Raw genomic sequence first — 18034 nt, forward strand, 5'->3', positions numbered from 1 at the left:
TTCTGTTATAAAGTGTTTATAAAGCATTATAAACCCTAATTACACATCATGCGCAGTTCCATCAAGGTCTATAAAACGTCATGAGGGCATTATAACACGAACGGATATGAAGTCACTATGCAGCGCGTATAGCCTTCATAGAAAGTGCTACAGGGTTTTGTGAATGTAATAACGCTTCATAGCGCTGCTCGAGCACGGAAACTGTGTGTTCTGTCAGTTGGTTCTAACCCTAGGTTGTGTGCTGTGGAGTCGTTAGCGTTATTAACGATGCAGACATGTGCTCCTGTTTATTAACAGTTATAAGATTCTTATGAAGTGAGTGAGTGATTGTATTTGTATGTGTGTGAGTGTATTTGTGTGCGTGTATGTATATATTTATATATACACATCAATCACTTAGAACAGTTGTGTAGTTTTTTTTATTTATTTATGTATGTATTTATTTACAATAATAATATTTATTTTAGATATTTAACAAAGTTCTGAATCCTCAGCAGGGATCTCGAGGGAGAGAATACATGGTGACGAACGCCTTCTCGTTTCTATAGCAACAGAGGGCGGAAGGAGTCTGCAGTCTGAGGAGTGTTTGTGCTCAATATTTATTTATTTATTCATTTAAATCACAGAAACGTTCAAATGTAACTAGTGAAAAATACCATGTGTCGTCATGAATGAATGAATGAATGAATGAATGAATAAATAAATAAATAAATAAAATTGATTACGTAAGTAATTAATGCTGTAGAACTCATTATGACATCACATTAATTAATTCATTCATTTGTTTTTGTTTTTGTTTATAATGACGTGGTATTTTTCACCCAGTTACATTTGAACGTTTCTGTGATTTAAATAAATATATATCTATATATATTTATCGATATATAAATATCGAGCTCAAACACTCCTCAGACTGGAGACTCCTTCCGCCCTCTGTTGCCATAGAAACGAGAAGGTGTTCTTCACCATGTACTCTCTCCCTCGAGATCCCTGCTGAGGAATTCATTCATTCATTGATAGATAGATAGATAAATAAATAAATAATGAATTGCGGCGTTGTAAGAGGAATAAAGCTCACAGTCGTATAGGAATTTTTCTACAACAGCACCAGCTTTCCATATTCCAGCTTATAAGCCGTTTATAACCTAGCTATGAGTTTGGGCTTCATGCGTACCTTACCAGCATCCTAGCGTTTGGGACGTGACCCTCGGGTGTGTTTTCTTTATTTTTTTTCTTTACCACGTGCTTCCTGTGTGTGTATTGGAACTGCAGAAGCGGAGATGAAGCTAATAAACACTACGAGACCGGTCATCATAAGCAACTTTTTTTTAGACGTCTCTTTTTTACACGCCGGACCTTCTTCCTTACACTTCAGAGTCTTCTTGTTGTTATTGTTGTTGTTTATTAATAGGTTTTGTTTTCTTAATAATTCCTTTCCTTTATTATGGAAAAATGGAGTGCCTTTGAAATTCCCAGACTTCCCTGCCCTGATTTTAGAGCCATGTCCTGCTCCGTGACCTTTCACCTGTTGCAGCATTCCACAAAGAAAAAAAAAATCTGATTTAATCATATCAGACCTGTGATTTAACCGTCACCAATGGTTGTGTGTGTGTGTGTGTGCTTATTTAAATATATATATATATATACTGTATGTACAGCATGATTTTTATTTTTATTTTGTCCGTCCAAATTGTTTTTTTTTGGTTTTGTTTTGTTTTTTTTGGCACTTTCTAGGTACGACCCTTTGTGAGAGATGAGTGAGTTTTGAAATAAATAAATAAATAAATAAATAAATAAATGTCTCCTGATCTGTACAGATTTAAAAAAAAAAAATAAAAAAAAAAGAAATGCTTTGTATACACACTCAGAGAATGATGATTAAAGTTGTGTTGAAAAGTTGTTCACATCGTCTGTGTGTGTGTTTGTGTGTGTCTTAACGTGCGGACTGTGATGTCATCCATCTATCTATCCATCTATCCATCTATCTATCCATCTATCTATCCATCTATCTATCTATCTATCTATCTATCTATCTATCTCGTATGATATGATGCAGATAAACACAGCTGGATTTTAAACACAAACCATCCAGAATGTTTTTATTTTAGCTACAAGAAAAACAGAGAATGTTAGTTACACCATCACACAGTGATAAAAATTGTTACCGTGGCAACCAGTAGTAAGAACACCTACTTACGAAAAAGAAAAATCTCTCTTTGTGTGAATGTAGTGCTATGGATCAGGTCTTTAGTGATCTCTGTGATAATTGTGTGTTCTGTCATTGTGGGTAATGTAGGAAAGTGAATAGAGACCAACGTGTCACGAACTGGGACGCTGACCGCTCCCCAGTCCTCCACAGCCGACATCAGAGCTTTATTTCACTTATAAAGAATCCCCACAGCTGGCGCTCCAGCACCTAGCAGAATGCTTTCACTGAAGATTGTAGTTTATTATAAGAGTAAAAGGGGAATAAAATGTTCAACATGAACATACACTATATTGCCAAAAGTTTTGAGACACCCCTCCAAATCACTAAATTTAGGTGTTGTGTTTCAGGGGTTCACTGCCCACCAGTGTACAAAGTAAGGTCCATAAAGACATGGATGAGAGAATATGGTGTGGAGGAACTTCACAGACTCCTGACCTCAACCTGATAGAACACCTTTGGGATGAATTAGAGCGGAGACTGCGAGCCAGACCTTCTCGTCCAACATCAGTGCCTGACCTCACAAATGCGCTTCTAGAGGAATGGTCAGAAATTCCCATAAACACACTCCTAAACCTTGTGGAAAGTCTTCCCAGAAGAGTTGAAGCTGTTATAGCTGCAATGGGCGGGACAACTCCATATTACATTCATGTGCATGTAAAGGCAGACGTCCCAGTTTTGGCCTGGCTCACAAAGGTGTTCTATCAGGTTGAGGTCAGGACTCTGTGAAGTTCCTCCACACCAAACTCACTCATCCGTGTCTTTATGGACCTTGCTTTGTGCACTGGTGTGCAGTCATGTTGGAACAGGAAGGGGTCATCCAAGGGGGCATGAAATTGTCCAAAATGTCTTGGCATGAAGCTGAAGCATTAAGAGTTCCTTTCACTGGAACTAAGGGGCCGAGTCCAACCCCTGAACTCAATGAAACTTTTGGCAATATAGTGTATGAGTCTGATGGTCAAGTAAAAGCCAACATTTGGCCATATAGTGCGGCTATGAATGAATGAATGAATGAATGAATGAATGAATGAATGAATGGATGAATGAATGAATGAATGACGGCCACAGAAACGCCCTCTAGCAATATCACGTGTTCTCGCGAGACCTTCCAACGAGAGTGAGCCGAATGCTTATTCTCGCGAGATCTGGCAACGCGAGTAAACAGTCGCCATTTGTGGGAAAGAGAGGAAAAATCGAGAAAAGTATTGGGAATATTTTCTAGACGTTTTCATGCAAAATTGTCGGATCTCAGTTCTTGTAAAGGGGCGAATTCCTCTCTAAAATATATAAACACTGCACTCTCCGCCTGCTCTGCTGTTTAAATATAAGATGCTTGGAATAATCAGTGAAAACTGCGCGTAGTTTGGCTGGGTAGCATTAGCGTTAGTATTAGCATTCCTGGCCTGGTGTGTTGTTAGCTTAGCACTTTTTCCACCTTCAGCACTTTAGCTGAGTTGTTGTTGTTTTTGGGGGTTTGTTTTTCTTTTGTTTTCTTTTGAAAAAAAATGATGATTGAAAACCTCGATGCCTTGAAGACCTGGCTCTCCAAAACCCTCGAACCAATGTAAGTGCACGGGTTAGCATGTTAGCCTAGCATAGTCGCTGTTTCAGTTCTGTCTTAACGTGTTAGCACTGTGAAGCTATGTTGAGTTAGCTTGAAGCTGGACTTGATGTTGCTGTATCATTCAGTCAAGTAATAATAATAATAATAATAATAATAATAATAGAACGGATGTGTCCAGAGTGGGTATTAAATATATTTTAATTGTAAAATTCGTCACAATACAAAAAAGTCATTCGTAAGTTTTAAGAGTATCTTAAGAGAGAGAGAATTTTTTTAATGAAAAAATAAATAAATAAAATAAATGTAAGCACGTCTTAAAATAAAAACAATTATTCTTCGAATATCATAAAATTATTTAAAAATATAAATAAAATATTTTCCACGCTTTGGGAGATTTTTATTTTTGTAAAAAATGATTTATAAAACGAGACTATATATATATGTATGTCTATATACACACACACACACATATATATATATATATATATATATATATATATATATATATATATATATATAAATATAAATTAAACATTTTCCACTTCTTAAGGATTAAGTGCATCAAGGATATTTTTTAAAATGAAGAAAAATAAATAAATAAATGAAATTAATCACGTCTTAAAATAAAATGAATAATTTATCAAATATCATAAAATTACAAATAATTAAATATAAAGTATTTTCCATGCTTTGAGAGGGGTAAATATTATTTAAATTTTTGTTTTGTAAAAAATGTGTTTAAAATTATATAAAAAATATAAACTAAACATTTTCCATGCTTCGAGAGTGTTAATTTTTTGTAACCTTTTTTTTGTATAAAATGAGCTGTATAAAATTATATAAAAATATAAATAAAATATTTTCCACACTTTCAGAGTTAATTTTTTATTTATTTTTATTTGTAAAAAATGATTTAAATAATTTAAATAATTATTGTATTCAATGCAAGATTTGTTTAAAAACTTTTATTTTATTTAGCAATGATTTTGAATACAAAAGTACATTAATAATTATTAAATATCTTTCCTATGAAAAAAATGTTTATTGTAATTAAAATAATATTCATCAAATCAAAATGTCAGTTATAAATGTATAAATGTATACATTTTTTTTATATATATATAGATATTTATTTTAACCACATTTTCTTTAAAATGAGGTGATGTGAAACAATAAAATATTTATTTTTATTATTATTATTTTTAATATTTAATTTATTCAGTAAAAAATGATCAATTAATTATTTTAATTATAAAATAATGATTTAAAGTTCATGTTAATAAAATACATTCCTTTTTTTCCCTTTATGGACAGTTTAGTATAGAGGTCTTTGCAGCCCCATGAAATAATTACTGTTTTATTTTAATAACATATTTATTATTAAAATTACACTTTACAGCTGTTCATACAGTATGAAGGAGGTTGGAAGAGGCAAATCATTAGACAATCAAAGTCATTAGATGATATATTATATTATGACTCTCTTCCTCATGTACCTTTATTCCTTCCTTTCTATGTAACCTGCTGGACGTCTCTCTGGTTTGCTGTGCCGTGTGCAGATGTGACGCTGACCCGTCTGCGCTCGCTAAATACGTGGTGGCCTTGGTGAAGAAGGACAAGTCGGAGAAAGAGCTGAGAGCACTATGCATAGACCAGTTGGATGTATTCCTCCAGAAGGGTGGGAATCACGCTTGCTACGTTTCGGTTCATATCTGATTATGTTTTCTGTGCATTTCAATACTTCTGTATGCTTCTGACGCTGCTGTGTTTGTGCAGAGACTCAGACGTTTGTGGATAAACTTTTTGAAGCTGTGAACACAAAGAGCTACCTACCTCAGGCTGAGATGCTGAGCTCCGCGTGCAGGACCGAGAGCCACACCCGCTCCGACAAAGACGAGCAGAAGAAAGACGAGGTGAGAGACGTGTATATATGTTTGTGTGAGAGAGAGAGAGGGAGAGAGTACTGGTTTGTGTGTGAGTGTATTTGTGTGGGCGTGTGTGTGAGAGAGTGTATTTGTGTGGGCGTGTGTGTGAGAGAGTGTACTGGTTTTTGTGTGTGAATGTGAAAAAGCTTTACCATTTTGTGTGTGTGTAGCAGGTGAGTCGGGATGATGACCGGGAGAAGAAGTTCTCCAGGAGAGTGAACCACAGTCCTCAGTCCAGCTCACGTTACAGCCGAGACATCAGGTAAAACACACACACACACACACTCACACAGGTTTTAAATAATAACCACAACGATAATTAATATCAATTACTTTCGTTATCCTAACACATTCTTACTGCTTGATGATCCATTTCACAGGAGGAGTGATGAGCGTAAGAAAGATGATCGGTCTAGAAAGCGAGAGTACGAGCGTCCTCCGCCCAGACGGGACTCGTATCGCGAGCGCTACAACCGCCGCAGGGGGCGGAGCTACAGCCGTAGCAGGAGTCGCAGCTGGAGCAAAGATAGAGTGCGTGACCGCGACCGAGAAAGAGAGCGTGAGCGAGACCGAGAGCGTGACAGAGAGCGGGAACGCTCCAGGACGCGCTCACGTAGCCGTTCCAGGTCAAGAAGTCGAGGTTGGCATGCACGCACACACACACACACACCAAACTGTTGGTTTATTATATTCATAATGATAATATTGACTAAAGCAGAGACCACACCTCCTTCTCTGTGAATGACCAAAGCACAGAGCCACACCATCAGTGGAACGGACTAAAACAGAGGCTAGGCCTCCTTCTCAGGGACTGAGTGAACCAGAGGCCACACCTCCTGCTAAAATGCCATTCATTTAAATTGACCTGATATGCATAAAAATGAGAGTTTAATTCAGTTGTAACCAGTTTTTATTTTTATTCTACAGAGAGGGAGTCTGGAAAACCAAAGTATGACCATGAGCGACCAGAGGGCGGAGCCACTGAGGCCTACGTTCCCCCACCCCTAGCTTCTGCTCCTAGCTCCACCCATTTCCCTGTACCCGCTCTCAGCAGCACCATCACTGTCATCGCCCCCACACACCATGGCAACAGCACCACAGAGAGCTGGTCTGAATTCCACCAAGACCACGTCCCGTATGGTAGACCGGCTCCACCCCTTTCACGCAAGCGTTGTCGTGACTACGATGGTAAGGAGGGTCTGAGATATCAGTCAAAGTGTGTTAATGATGTGCTCACCGATCAGGTATAACATTATCAGCAGTGCCAGGTGAAGTGAATAAGACTGATGATCTCCTCATCATGGCACCTATTAGTGGGTGGGATATATTAGGCAGCAAGTCAACATTTTGCCCTCAAAGTTGATTGTTAGATGCAGGAAAAATGGACAAGCGTAAAGATTTGAGCGAGTTTGACGAAGGGCTAAATTGTGATGGCTACACCACTGGATCAGAACATCCAAAACTGCAGCTCTGCAGTGGTCAGTATCTATCAAAAGTATCCTGTAAGTCCTGTAAATTGCAAGATGGGGCCTCTGCTGTTAACATCTTGGTGCCAGATTCCACAGCACACCTCCAGGGATCTAGTGGAGTCCATACCTCAACAGTTCAGGGCAGCAAAAATGGGGACCAACACAATATTAGACAAGTGGTCATAATGTTATGCCTGATGCGGTGTATATGCAACATTATGTAAATTGTCTTATTTGATCATTAAAATGGTTCACTACCTCGTTATTGCCTACTATACTTGCCACAAAGTAACAGGTATTATTTATTTGGACACATCAGGATTAATTATAGGCAACAATTCTGCTGTAATTTGTTACACTGGTATGTTAATATATTTAAAAAATATTTTTTTTTTTTACTTGTCACCATTGTGTTAAATTTTTTTCCCTCATCACACAGAGAAAGGTTTCTGTATGCGAGGTGATATGTGTCCATTCGACCACGGCAGCGATCCGGTGGTGGTGGAGGACGTCAACCTTCCAAGCATCCTCCCCTTCCCACCTGCGCCACTTCCCGTCGGGGATGGTCCGCCCCCTCCGGGTCTGCCTCCACCTCCGGGTCTACTCCCTCCTCCACCGGTTAATCTCCGGCCCCCTGTGGCACCAGGCGGCCTCCCACCTGTCGCAGGTAACGTTTTCTTACCCGTCACTTAGCTATAGTGTGAGGATCTGACCACTTTAGTGTCCAACTGGAACAATTACACGCCACAATAAAACTTTTTCTGTGTTGCGTCCAGGTCCTCCTCCACCACTCCCGGCACTGGATGCTCCTCCAAACTCCATGACCAGCTCTGTCCCCTCCATCGTCTCCACGTCTCGTCCTCTACTCCCTCAGCCTCCTCTTCACCTGGTCACTTCAGGCATCCGACCCCCACTCGCACAGCCTCCACCTCCCCTCTTTACCTCGGGTAACCTCATTGCATCTTTGGTGGATTCCAGCATCATGAAGGTCGGCTCTGTCCTCTAAACATCTTGCTGTGTTGTGTTATCTATAGATTCATTTGAACCGGACGTGTATAACCCCGAAGCTCCTAGTCTGAACTCGCGCCCTGCGTATAGACCCCGGGTCAACGTCCAGAGACCCAACCTCATCGGCCTCACCATGGGAGAAGTGGATCTTCCTCCTCGAGGTAATGTCCTGTATATGGCACTTATAGAGAAATAAAACACTGTTTCAACACTGTTTGAGGAAAATAAACACTGTTGCCCCCTCAAGCTGATTATTTTTTTAATAAAGAAGTGTTTATTCTTCTTATACTACAGCAATATTCTCATCTCTTTATTTTAATCCATGTTTGTGTAACATGGTTTGGGCCGAGATGTCCGGTTAATTGTGTGCGTTCTTAAATATACTATATGTTAAAAATATAGAAAGAATTTGAAAGGAAGTGAGGCCAAATATGTGGTGGTAATATATGTTTTTTGTTCTGTGTGACCTCCATAGAGAAAATGCTGAACAGCAATAATGCACGCATCGTTCTGGAATCAGACTCCAGGAAGAGAGGGGCTGGCCATCATGATGGAGGCATTCCTTTGAAAAAACCATGGTTTGATAAGTAAGTAATAACATTTTGTGTTTTGATAAACAGTGCCATTTTTATGTTACTCTTTAAACCTTACCATTTATTTCCTCTCAACAGGCTGAACTTCAACAAGCCCAACCATCACGGCTACCATAAGAAACTGCCACTTCCACTTCCTCTGCCCAACACCAAGCTGGCCATCCGTCAGATCCCGCCTGAGCTCAACAACATCAGCAGACTTAACGAGCACTTCAGCAAATTTGGGAAAATCGTCAACCTGCAGGTGAGAGCCGCGTCGTCTCACAGCGCATCATAGATTAGCTCCATGCAGCATGTTCTATTTGTGAGTAGTGTCTAGGTAGGCAACATTATTTAGTCAGGTTTGCGCTTTGAGGTCAAGTCTGTCCCACTTTGGAACGTCTAAGGGGAATCATTGTCCAAATCGCAAGGTCAAGAATTCTTTTTCTCAATTTCGTGTGTATGGATACTTTATCTCAGTTTATCTATTATAAGTACTAAAATAAAGTTGTGTTTTTAATTCCATTTTAAACCTTTGTCCTTTTTTAATAACTGTGTTAAAGTATTTCTTCTAATAATACATTCTGCAGTGAAACACTATGAACAGTGAGGTTTTAAGCATACACTATATTGCCAAAAGTTTTGGGACGTCTGCCTTTACATGCACATGAATGTAATATGGAGTTGTCCCGCCGTTTATAGCTATAACAGCTTCAAGTCTTCTGGGAAGGCTTTCCACAAGGTTTAGGAGAGTGTTAAACACATTTGTGAGGTCAGGCACCGATGTTGGACAAGAAGGCCTGGCTCACAGTCTCCACTGTAATTCATCCCAAAGGTGTTCTCTCAGGTTGAGGTCAGGACTCTGTGAAGTTCCTCCACACCAAACTCACTCATCCATGTCTTTATGGAGCTTGCTTTTGTGCACTGGTGTGCAGTCATGTTGGAACAGGAAGGGGTCATCCCCAAACTGTTCCCACAAAGTTGAGAGCATGAAATTGTCCAAAATGTCTTGGTATGAAGCTGAAGCATTAAGAGTTCCTTTCACTGGAACTAAGGGGCCGAGTCCAACACCTGAATTCAATGATTTGGAAGAGTGTCCCAAAACTTTTGGCAATATAGTCTAGGTGATCATTTTTAAACTATTTCCAGAAACACTGATTCATTAGTGTGTGTGTGTGTGTGTGTGTGTGTAGGTTGCCTATAACAATGATCCTGAGAGTGCTCTGATCCAGTTCGAGTCTCCAGAGGAAGCAAAGCGTGCTATTCACAGTACCGAGGCTGTCCTCAACAACCGATTCATCAGAGTGTACTGGCACAGAGAGGACGGGCCGCCTGGCACCCAAACACACACCCCGCCCAACGTGGTACACACACACACACCATTCTACATATGCTGTACACATACACCGTGTTATTAAGACTTGAGATTAAATCATAGCCATGAGATTTATAAACACTGGTGCAATATTAAAATGTTTTTCATGAATAAGTCTCTCAGTGAAGAGGTCAATGATATGAAGGCTTTAGCATCTACATCAGTTGTGAGTGTAAGATCTCTTTCGTCTCCTGACGTATCAGGGTGGGACGCAGCCTGAAGCCACCAGTCTGAAGCAGTCAGTGAAAGATCGTCTCGGTCCTCTGCCCTCTAACAGCACAGAGCCGCTGCAGGACGCCACGCCTCCGTCACAGGTTGGAGCACTGTATTGTATTTTGTGCACTACGACATTTGTGCTAAACAATTTACCTCTATAATTGTCCATGCATGTGTGTTTGCGTCCAGTCTTCACAGAGCGCCACCAGATCGTCAGTGAAAGACCGGCTGGGTTTCTCTAAACCCGCAGCGGCTGAAGGAAAGGTGCTTGATCTTTTTCTCTTTTCGTGTTAGCAGTCTGATGTGTGCATTTTGTGTCCTTGAGACAGACCGGACGTTTGTCTTAATCTCGTTTTGCAGGTCTTCTCCACCTCCACTGGACTCACGAAGACGTTTTACAACCCAGCTGCAATGAAACCAGGACAAAAGGGCGTAGTGACAGGGACTGCCGCCAGCTCCGAGGATGCACTGAAGAAGAAGCAGGTTAGTCACGAGGAGTAAAAGGCTTTAGGGTGTGGTGTTTTAGGAAAAACTGCCAAATATGGTCCAAAGTAGCTCCTCATTCTATTGATTATTTTGCTTGACCACAAGTCTTTGATTCTTTAATTCTGACTATAAATGTCCCAGGATGTACCTCAAACTGTATTGAATTATTTAATTTCTTATATAATTTCTGCTGGGTTTTCTTGAAGGAGGCGTTAAAACTGCAGCAGGATGTGAGGAAGAAGAAGCAGGAGATCCTGGAGAAGCACATTGATACGCAGAAAGTGAGTCTCTGAACAACACAGCTTTTCACATTTTACTGTCAGAGATTTTTGCTGAGGTCCGCTCACTGTTTGAGAAATGTTGACTGTGTGTGTGTGTGTTCAGCTGCTGATCTCTAAGCTAGAGAAGAACAAGTCAATGAAAGCGGAAGACAAAGCTCAGTTGATGCAGACGCTGAACACTCTTACAAACAGCATTAGCAAACTGCAGGAGGAGATCAGGGGTCTGTCCAGCACACACACTCTGCATAGTGGCATCAAAACCAAGGCCCAGGTATGTGTACACACACACACACAACACTACTATTTCCAACCTGTAGTTGCAGTGTTCCCAATACGGTATCTGTGCCAGAGAACCCAGTTCTGCAAACTGTTTGGTTCTGTCTCATAGGAATTGTGTGTGTGTGTTCAGGCTCAGAAGGAGTTGCTGGACACTGAACTCGATCTTTACAAGAAAACACAAGCCGGAGAAGACACAGCTCAGCTCAAACTCCGATACACACAGCTGCAGCTCGAGGTACACACACTCGCATACAAGCACATGGATTATTCTGCACACTGCTTCCTGTAATCCCTGAAACGGCCACTAGGAGGCAGTGGTGTTTCATTATTAGTTTTAATTCTTTATGGAGACCAAGAACGTTTGGGGTTGTGAAGACGGTTTTCTCATTCACTCACTTCTGACCGTCTCTGTCAATCTCCTTTTCTCGTTCCTCAGGCTGCTAAGCGGGGCATCCTGACCCCAGGGCGAGGGAGGGGGGCCCATGCCCGGGGTCGGGGATCGGCACGGGGACGTGGTAGGGGCATTAGAGGCAGACCCAGGGGAGTTCCTACCCACTCTGTTGTGGATCATCGACCCCGTGCTCTGGAGATCAGCGGCTTCACCGAGGCTGACCGAGTGGATCTGCTGCCACACTTTGCTGTAAGTTTAACACACACACACACACCCACCAACTTTCCACTACATCTTTACAGAATGAGCATCTTCCTGTAAAATGTAATGTGTCTGAAGATAAAATTATTCATGTGTATAAATGTCTGCTTTTTGTCCCATCAGCAATTTGGAGAAATTGAGGACTGTCAGATGGAGGACTCCAGTCTCAGTGCGGTCATCACCTTTAGAACCCGAGCAGAGGCTGAACAGGTACACACGCATGCACACACACTTTAATGGGATCACATGCTCTTTCTACCTGACTGACGGTCACACACTCATGCAATAAGAATGAGTTAAAGAAAAACTCTTTCTCTTTCTCTCTCTCTCTGTGTCTCTCTCTCTCTCTCTCTCTCTCTGTCTCATGCTCCTGACCGTTTTTCCTCCTTCTGCAGGCTGCCGTTCATGGCTTGAGGTTTAACAATCAGGAGCTGCGTCTGTCCTGGTATAAACCAGCGGTCTCTCTGAGCACAGCCGACGCTGACGAGGCAGAGCCTGAGGAAGAGGAGGTCAGCTTCATGTCCCATTCACATAAGCACATCTATTGTTAGATCAGATTAGCACAGTGATAAACTACAGCGGTGCGTCACATAACAGGCTAAAGGGTTAAGTCACGTTTATTCAGGTTTGTTGAGTCTGTGATTAGTCAGGATTATGAGAGGAACAAATGTGTGGCTGGTCTTCGTGCAGTAACGCTTTATTTCTACACAAATCAGTGCACAAGAGCAGGGATGTCACTATATAACGTGGTGTGATACATGACAGTGTGAAAATATCAGATCAGCGTTCTCTTAATGATCTAATCCAATTGAGTTTCCCATCCTGGGTAAACGTATCCATACAGCACACTGCTCATGTGGTCACATTCTGTCTCTGAGAGCCTGAGACTTGTGACTAGCCTGATCGCTCCAATAACATGTTCTATCCTCTGTGGTCTACAGTATCTGAGAAAGAGGCAGTTGAAAGTGGGGCATTTTAGCCTACGTCTACACTAATCCGGACAAATCTGAAGACGGCGTTTTGTGTCTTAAAACACTGTGCGTCCATGTTATCGCTTTCAAACGGTCATCCGCACTGAAACGTCTGAAAACTCTTACATCCCTGTACTGTGCAAATATCGATTCCTGACCCCTCTGTGTCATTACACTCAGACTGTCCGTTAATTCAGCATAGAGTCAGAGTCTTTTGTTAGTGGACTGACTTTTACTGATCTAGTCATCAAATAAGGACAAGACTAGGACGCTGCCAGTAGATGGAGCCATGAGTGCAGCGTATCAAGGATTGAAGAGTGTGCACGAGTGTCCATAGGGTCTTATCATGACATCATCAATTTTGGAGTATGTGTGGTAGCTGCCAGAGAGGATAACCTGATTTACATGGAGAATAAAATATTTATTGAAATCACTCGACATGATCACGCTGAAGAAGCACGTCTTTCCTTCTCCAGTTCCAGGAGGACTCTCTGGTGGACGACGCCCTGCTGCAGGATGACGACGAGGAAGAAGACGACAACGAGCCACGCTCCTGGCGCAGATGAAGAGGCCTAGCCCCGCCTCCACTGTCGCATCATTTCCTGTTTTCATTTCATTTTTTGGTCAAATGGTTGTTTTTAATTAAGAATCCGTTTGTCTCGAGTATGCCATTCATGTTTTATGTATTAGCAGTATAACGCTGAGCCGACGTCTCCATCAGCACTGTGCAGGATTTCTTTTTCACAATGTAAAAAAACCTTTTTCTGTGAATCCACTCTATTAGAAGTCGCGTTAATTTTGTAAAAAAAACAAAATCCGAGGTTTTAATTTCAAAGAGCACATTTTTGGGGTCACATGTAGTACATCTTCCGGTAGCCTTTTGAGCTAGTGTGTGTGTGTGTGTACATATTTTATGTATGAGTTTTAACGGTTTGTATGATTGCTTTGCTTTTCTCCCGGCTTACTCTGAACTGTCAAAAAAATAAAGAATTGAAATGGTCTAGAAAAAATATCAGCTGAAAAAAAAGAAGCGGAAAAAAAAGAAAAGAAACGCGAGGTGCTTCGGCACTCGTTTTAAAAAAAAAAAAAGAGAGAGAGAAAAGAAAGGAAAAAATCTAAAAATGGCTGAAAATATAAAGACCATTTCAAAACAAACCCCCCCACACCCCCAATCCTCACAAAAAGAGCAAAATTCCTATTAATTTTTTATTTTTTTGGTCCTGAATCTGAGAACGTGACCGGTAAGTGACGAGCTTTAAGAGGAAGGTAAGAAGTTTGCACTTTATAAAAAATCTATTTAGTTCCTTGCTGCAGTAGTAAACTGACTTGTTGATATTTTTGTGTACAACTGAGAAGATTTATATTTTATTAATTTGTTTTTGTGTCTCTTTCTTTTTCATGACTGGTCCCGAGGTCGTGAAGATCAGCACACATCATGGACCGTCAGACATCACCACCACCACCACCTTCAACCTGCTTAGCCCTTCTCCTCAGTCATATCCTACCTCGTTTATTCTCAGCACTAAGAGCTTTACATGGTTTTTTTTATGATCCAGGATTTGCCCTACACTTCACTTTTTAATAGTTCGGTCATTTGCTAGCTGTCGCATATCACGTGGCACAGGGGGCAGTGTAACACACTCAGAGGAAATGATCTCCATGTTTTGCTAGTGTTGCTGTGATTGATGAAGGAGAGAGAGAGAGCATCGATAGCTGTGGCATCATCAGGACTTGGGTGGTTCTTGCATTAGGGCTTATGTTTCCTGTTGTAACCGTTCATGAGCTATGTGGAGTTGTTTTTATTCCTCATTTAGAAGCTTGAGTGAAGCTCGACTTGTCTCAACTGATACTCGTTATGATAAAAATGCCCACTTTATTATCCTTGGCTTTATTGAGACTGATGTCTGATATTCACCAATCAGGCATAACATTAAGACCAGTGCCAGGTGAAGTGAATAAGACTGATGATCTCCTCATCATGGCACCTGTTAGTGGGTGGGATATATTAGGCAGCAAGTCAACATTTTGTCCTCAAAGTTGATGTGTTAGAAGCAGGAAAAATAGACAAGCATAAGGATTTGAGCGAGTTTGACGAAGGACCAAATTGTGATGGCTAGACCACTGGATCAGAGCATCTCCAAAACTGCAGCTCTTCCCGGTCTGCAGTGGTCAGTATCTATCAAAAGTGGTCCAAGTAAGGAACAGTGGTGAACCAGCGACAGGGTCATGGGCGGCCAAGGCTTATTGATGCACATGGGGAGAGAAGGCTGGCCGGTGTGATCCGATCCAACAGACGAGCTACTGTTGATCAAATTGCTGAAGAAGTTAATGCTGGTTCTGATAGAAAGGTGTCAGAATACACAGTTTAGGAAACGTCTAAGTGTCTTCTAGAGCACGGTAGGATTGAGTTGTCGGACTTCATAGCAAAACACACATATCTAATCAGATTGTTTTCTAATCAAACGCTGGCTGTCGGACATCTATATTTGTCACGTGTACATTACAGCACAGTGTTTTTGGCATATCCCGGGATGTTAGGAAGATGCGGTCAGAGCACAGTGAAAACCCTGGAGCAGAGAGGGTTAAGAACCTTGCTGAAGGGCCCAACAGTGGCGGCGCTGGGGCTTGAACCCATGACCTTTTGATCACTAACGGTTGTAGCACTCTATATAAAGCTGCATGAATGTTCATGATGCTGAAATAATCAGGGATTAGTGGAGCGAAGAGATGAGCAGGAGACTTAATGATGCTGCTAAAGCATGCACTTGTCTCTCTGTACATGACGTCCCTCAGTATGAAATCGTTCCAGTCCAGGGTGTACTTGTGGATGATTTTTAAAATGTTTTTGTGTTCATAAGAACACTGGAATTCTGCCATTCCTGAAACAAGTTCTCTTCAAGGCCAAGCTTTTAGTAGTATTCCATTATTTGGGCTTTTTTAATAAATAAATCTGACGCTTGTTGCTTTTCCGACTTTTTGTTTATTCGTCCCGTTCGACTGGTGCTCACACGAGCAAATGTTGACGACTTGGTGCTGTTTCCTGGCCGGTTCTTCTTTTCTCTCCCACAATTCCTTGCGGTCACATTTGCATGGCGCAGGAGAGGAGTGATAACCCAATCAGAGCGGCGGTGTGGCTCTCTCACCCGGGAGCCTGTCACCTAAAGGCAGCTAATTGTGAGGAATTCGATTTGTTCTCCGCTAAAGGCCGGCTCCGTTCCAAATTTAGGTCGTCTGGCTCAGCGAGGGGCCTTTTAAGTGGACACTAGGTCCACGCAGGACGTGCTGCTTTGTGCGCGCGCGTGCGGGGCATTCGTCATTCTTTTGGCCGACCTTCGACCTCAACCCGGGGTTCTAACAAGCATTGCTGGCTCAGGCGCGCTGCAGATTAGCGCATTGTGAGGAAAAGTGATGGATATTAAATTATGTTTTTTAAACACGCCTCTATTTCCCAGCGAGCCCAGTCCCGGCCCAGCTGGAGCTTCCCATAATGCCGTGATGGATTTGTTAAGCGCCGGAGCTCAGTGTGAGCTTTGCACACGGGGGTCAGACGAGTTTCCGTCTAACTCGTTTAGCTCGGAAAATATTGGCTAACGAGGTTAGCGCGTGTTGCGGGGTGTCGGATAACGCGTTTACGGCGCGCGCCTCGTTTGTTTAGGACTCTTTTCGTTTCTAATTTGCGTCAGCAAGATGAATGGACGGGTCTCTTAACGAGCAAAGCGAATGATGTGTGACTGTGCAGCTTGTGATCTTTGAGCGTAATTGATCGGGTTTTCGGTGCCACACCAGCGAGGCCCTGCGTTCCCATCCCAGGAGTGCAACATGGTGGCGGTGGAACGTTCGCTAATACAGCGGGGACGATCCGGTCGGTCTTCATCAACGGCTCTTCTGTCTGTTTTCTGTGGAGCAGACAAAATATACACCATTTCCATTTATTTATTTATTTATTTACAACTTTGTCGCTGCTACTTTGGTGCTAAAACTGTACATTGTTAGAAACCTGTCTAAAAAATATCACACATTATTTAACATTCTGTTGACTTTGTCATGAATTTATAATTCTTTATTTATTTGTTTAACCTCATTGTGGAATAAAATCCCATTTGTTCCTCTTATCACTTGTGTTTTCGCTCTATTGAAGTGTACCTAACATTATAAAATATTGAAAAACAAAGCTTTTACGCCTGACTGTTACAAAGCGCTCTCTGACACTGGAGACTCCTTCCATAAACTCCTCAGGCTTCATTAGGGATAAAATAGTAACTTTTAAGCTTTATCATTTTTTTCCATCTGTTTCTTTAGGTCTTGATAGCTGCTGATGTCTGTGGTTAAAAGCTCTATACAGATGAATTGAATAAACACCTCTTTACCCCAAAGCCTGGCTGTGTGAACTGGTAGACAGTTTATGAAGCACTGTAAATGTGTTTATAAACCTGGGAGCTGAAGCTGCTGCTCCACACACATCTCTCACACAAAGCTGTGTTTCAGGGGGAAAAAGTACAAAATGATAAGATGTACTTTTGTTTTTTTATTTATTTATTTGTGTGTAGGTTTGTGGGAGATCAGTGAAGGTGAGTGGAATTTTTTCTGCATTAATAGTTTGCTGGGGAAAAAAACAGCCATCTTATTAACCCTAAAGAAACAAGATTCTTCTCTCTCTCTCTCCTCTTTTTTCTTTTTTTTCTCTTTCTCTCTTTCCCTCTCCCCCCCTCTTCTTGCTCTCTCTCTTTCCCTCTCTCTTTTTTTCTCTCTACTTTCTCTCTCTCGTTCTCTCCCCCTCTCTTCTTTCTCTCTCTCTCTCTCCTCTTTTTTCTTTTTTTCTCTTTCTCTCTATTTTTTCTCTCTCTCTTTCCCTCTCTTCTCTCTCTCTCTCTCTCTCCCTCTCTCTCTCTCTCTCTCTCTCTCCCCCACATTTTATACAGAAGCTGTTTACTCCTTACTGTTTCATCAAAACAAACTGTGTGTGTGTGTGAGCACCCAGTCCACACTGCTAGTAGAAGTTGTTAATATTTCATGTGATCACGAGGCTCCAT

General features: G+C 41.5%; 1 protein-coding gene across 4 annotated transcripts; it reads left to right on the plus strand.

Annotated features, from left to right (window-relative positions):
• The first annotated feature begins 3351 nt into the window (after positions 1-3351).
• rbm26 (RNA binding motif protein 26) lies at positions 3352-17267 on the plus strand. Of its 4 annotated transcripts, none has more exons than XM_058403409.1 (22): positions 3352-3770; positions 5330-5448; positions 5547-5683; positions 5869-5957; positions 6076-6335; positions 6623-6883; positions 7604-7831; positions 7941-8111; positions 8199-8333; positions 8648-8759; positions 8844-9009; positions 9938-10108; positions 10323-10433; positions 10525-10599; positions 10696-10818; positions 11028-11102; positions 11206-11373; positions 11491-11616; positions 11818-12021; positions 12157-12243; positions 12429-12542; positions 13481-17267. In XM_058403409.1, exons 1-22 carry the CDS (start codon positions 3712-3714, stop codon positions 13568-13570), a joined length of 3081 nt encoding a protein of 1026 aa, XP_058259392.1. In that variant the 5' UTR covers positions 3352-3711; the 3' UTR covers positions 13571-17267. The 4 variants fall into 4 exon arrangements, with proteins under 4 accessions (XP_058259392.1, XP_058259391.1, XP_058259394.1 ...); XM_058403408.1 differs by having other exon boundaries at positions 5866-5957; positions 13481-17266; XM_058403411.1 differs by having other exon boundaries at positions 11512-11616; positions 13481-17264.
• The last annotated feature ends 767 nt before the right edge of the window (positions 17268-18034 follow it).

The sequence above is a fragment of the Hemibagrus wyckioides genome, linkage group LG11 (assembly GCF_019097595.1).
Source record: "Hemibagrus wyckioides isolate EC202008001 linkage group LG11, SWU_Hwy_1.0, whole genome shotgun sequence".
NCBI classification, from domain to species: Eukaryota; Metazoa; Chordata; class Actinopteri; order Siluriformes; family Bagridae; genus Hemibagrus; species Hemibagrus wyckioides.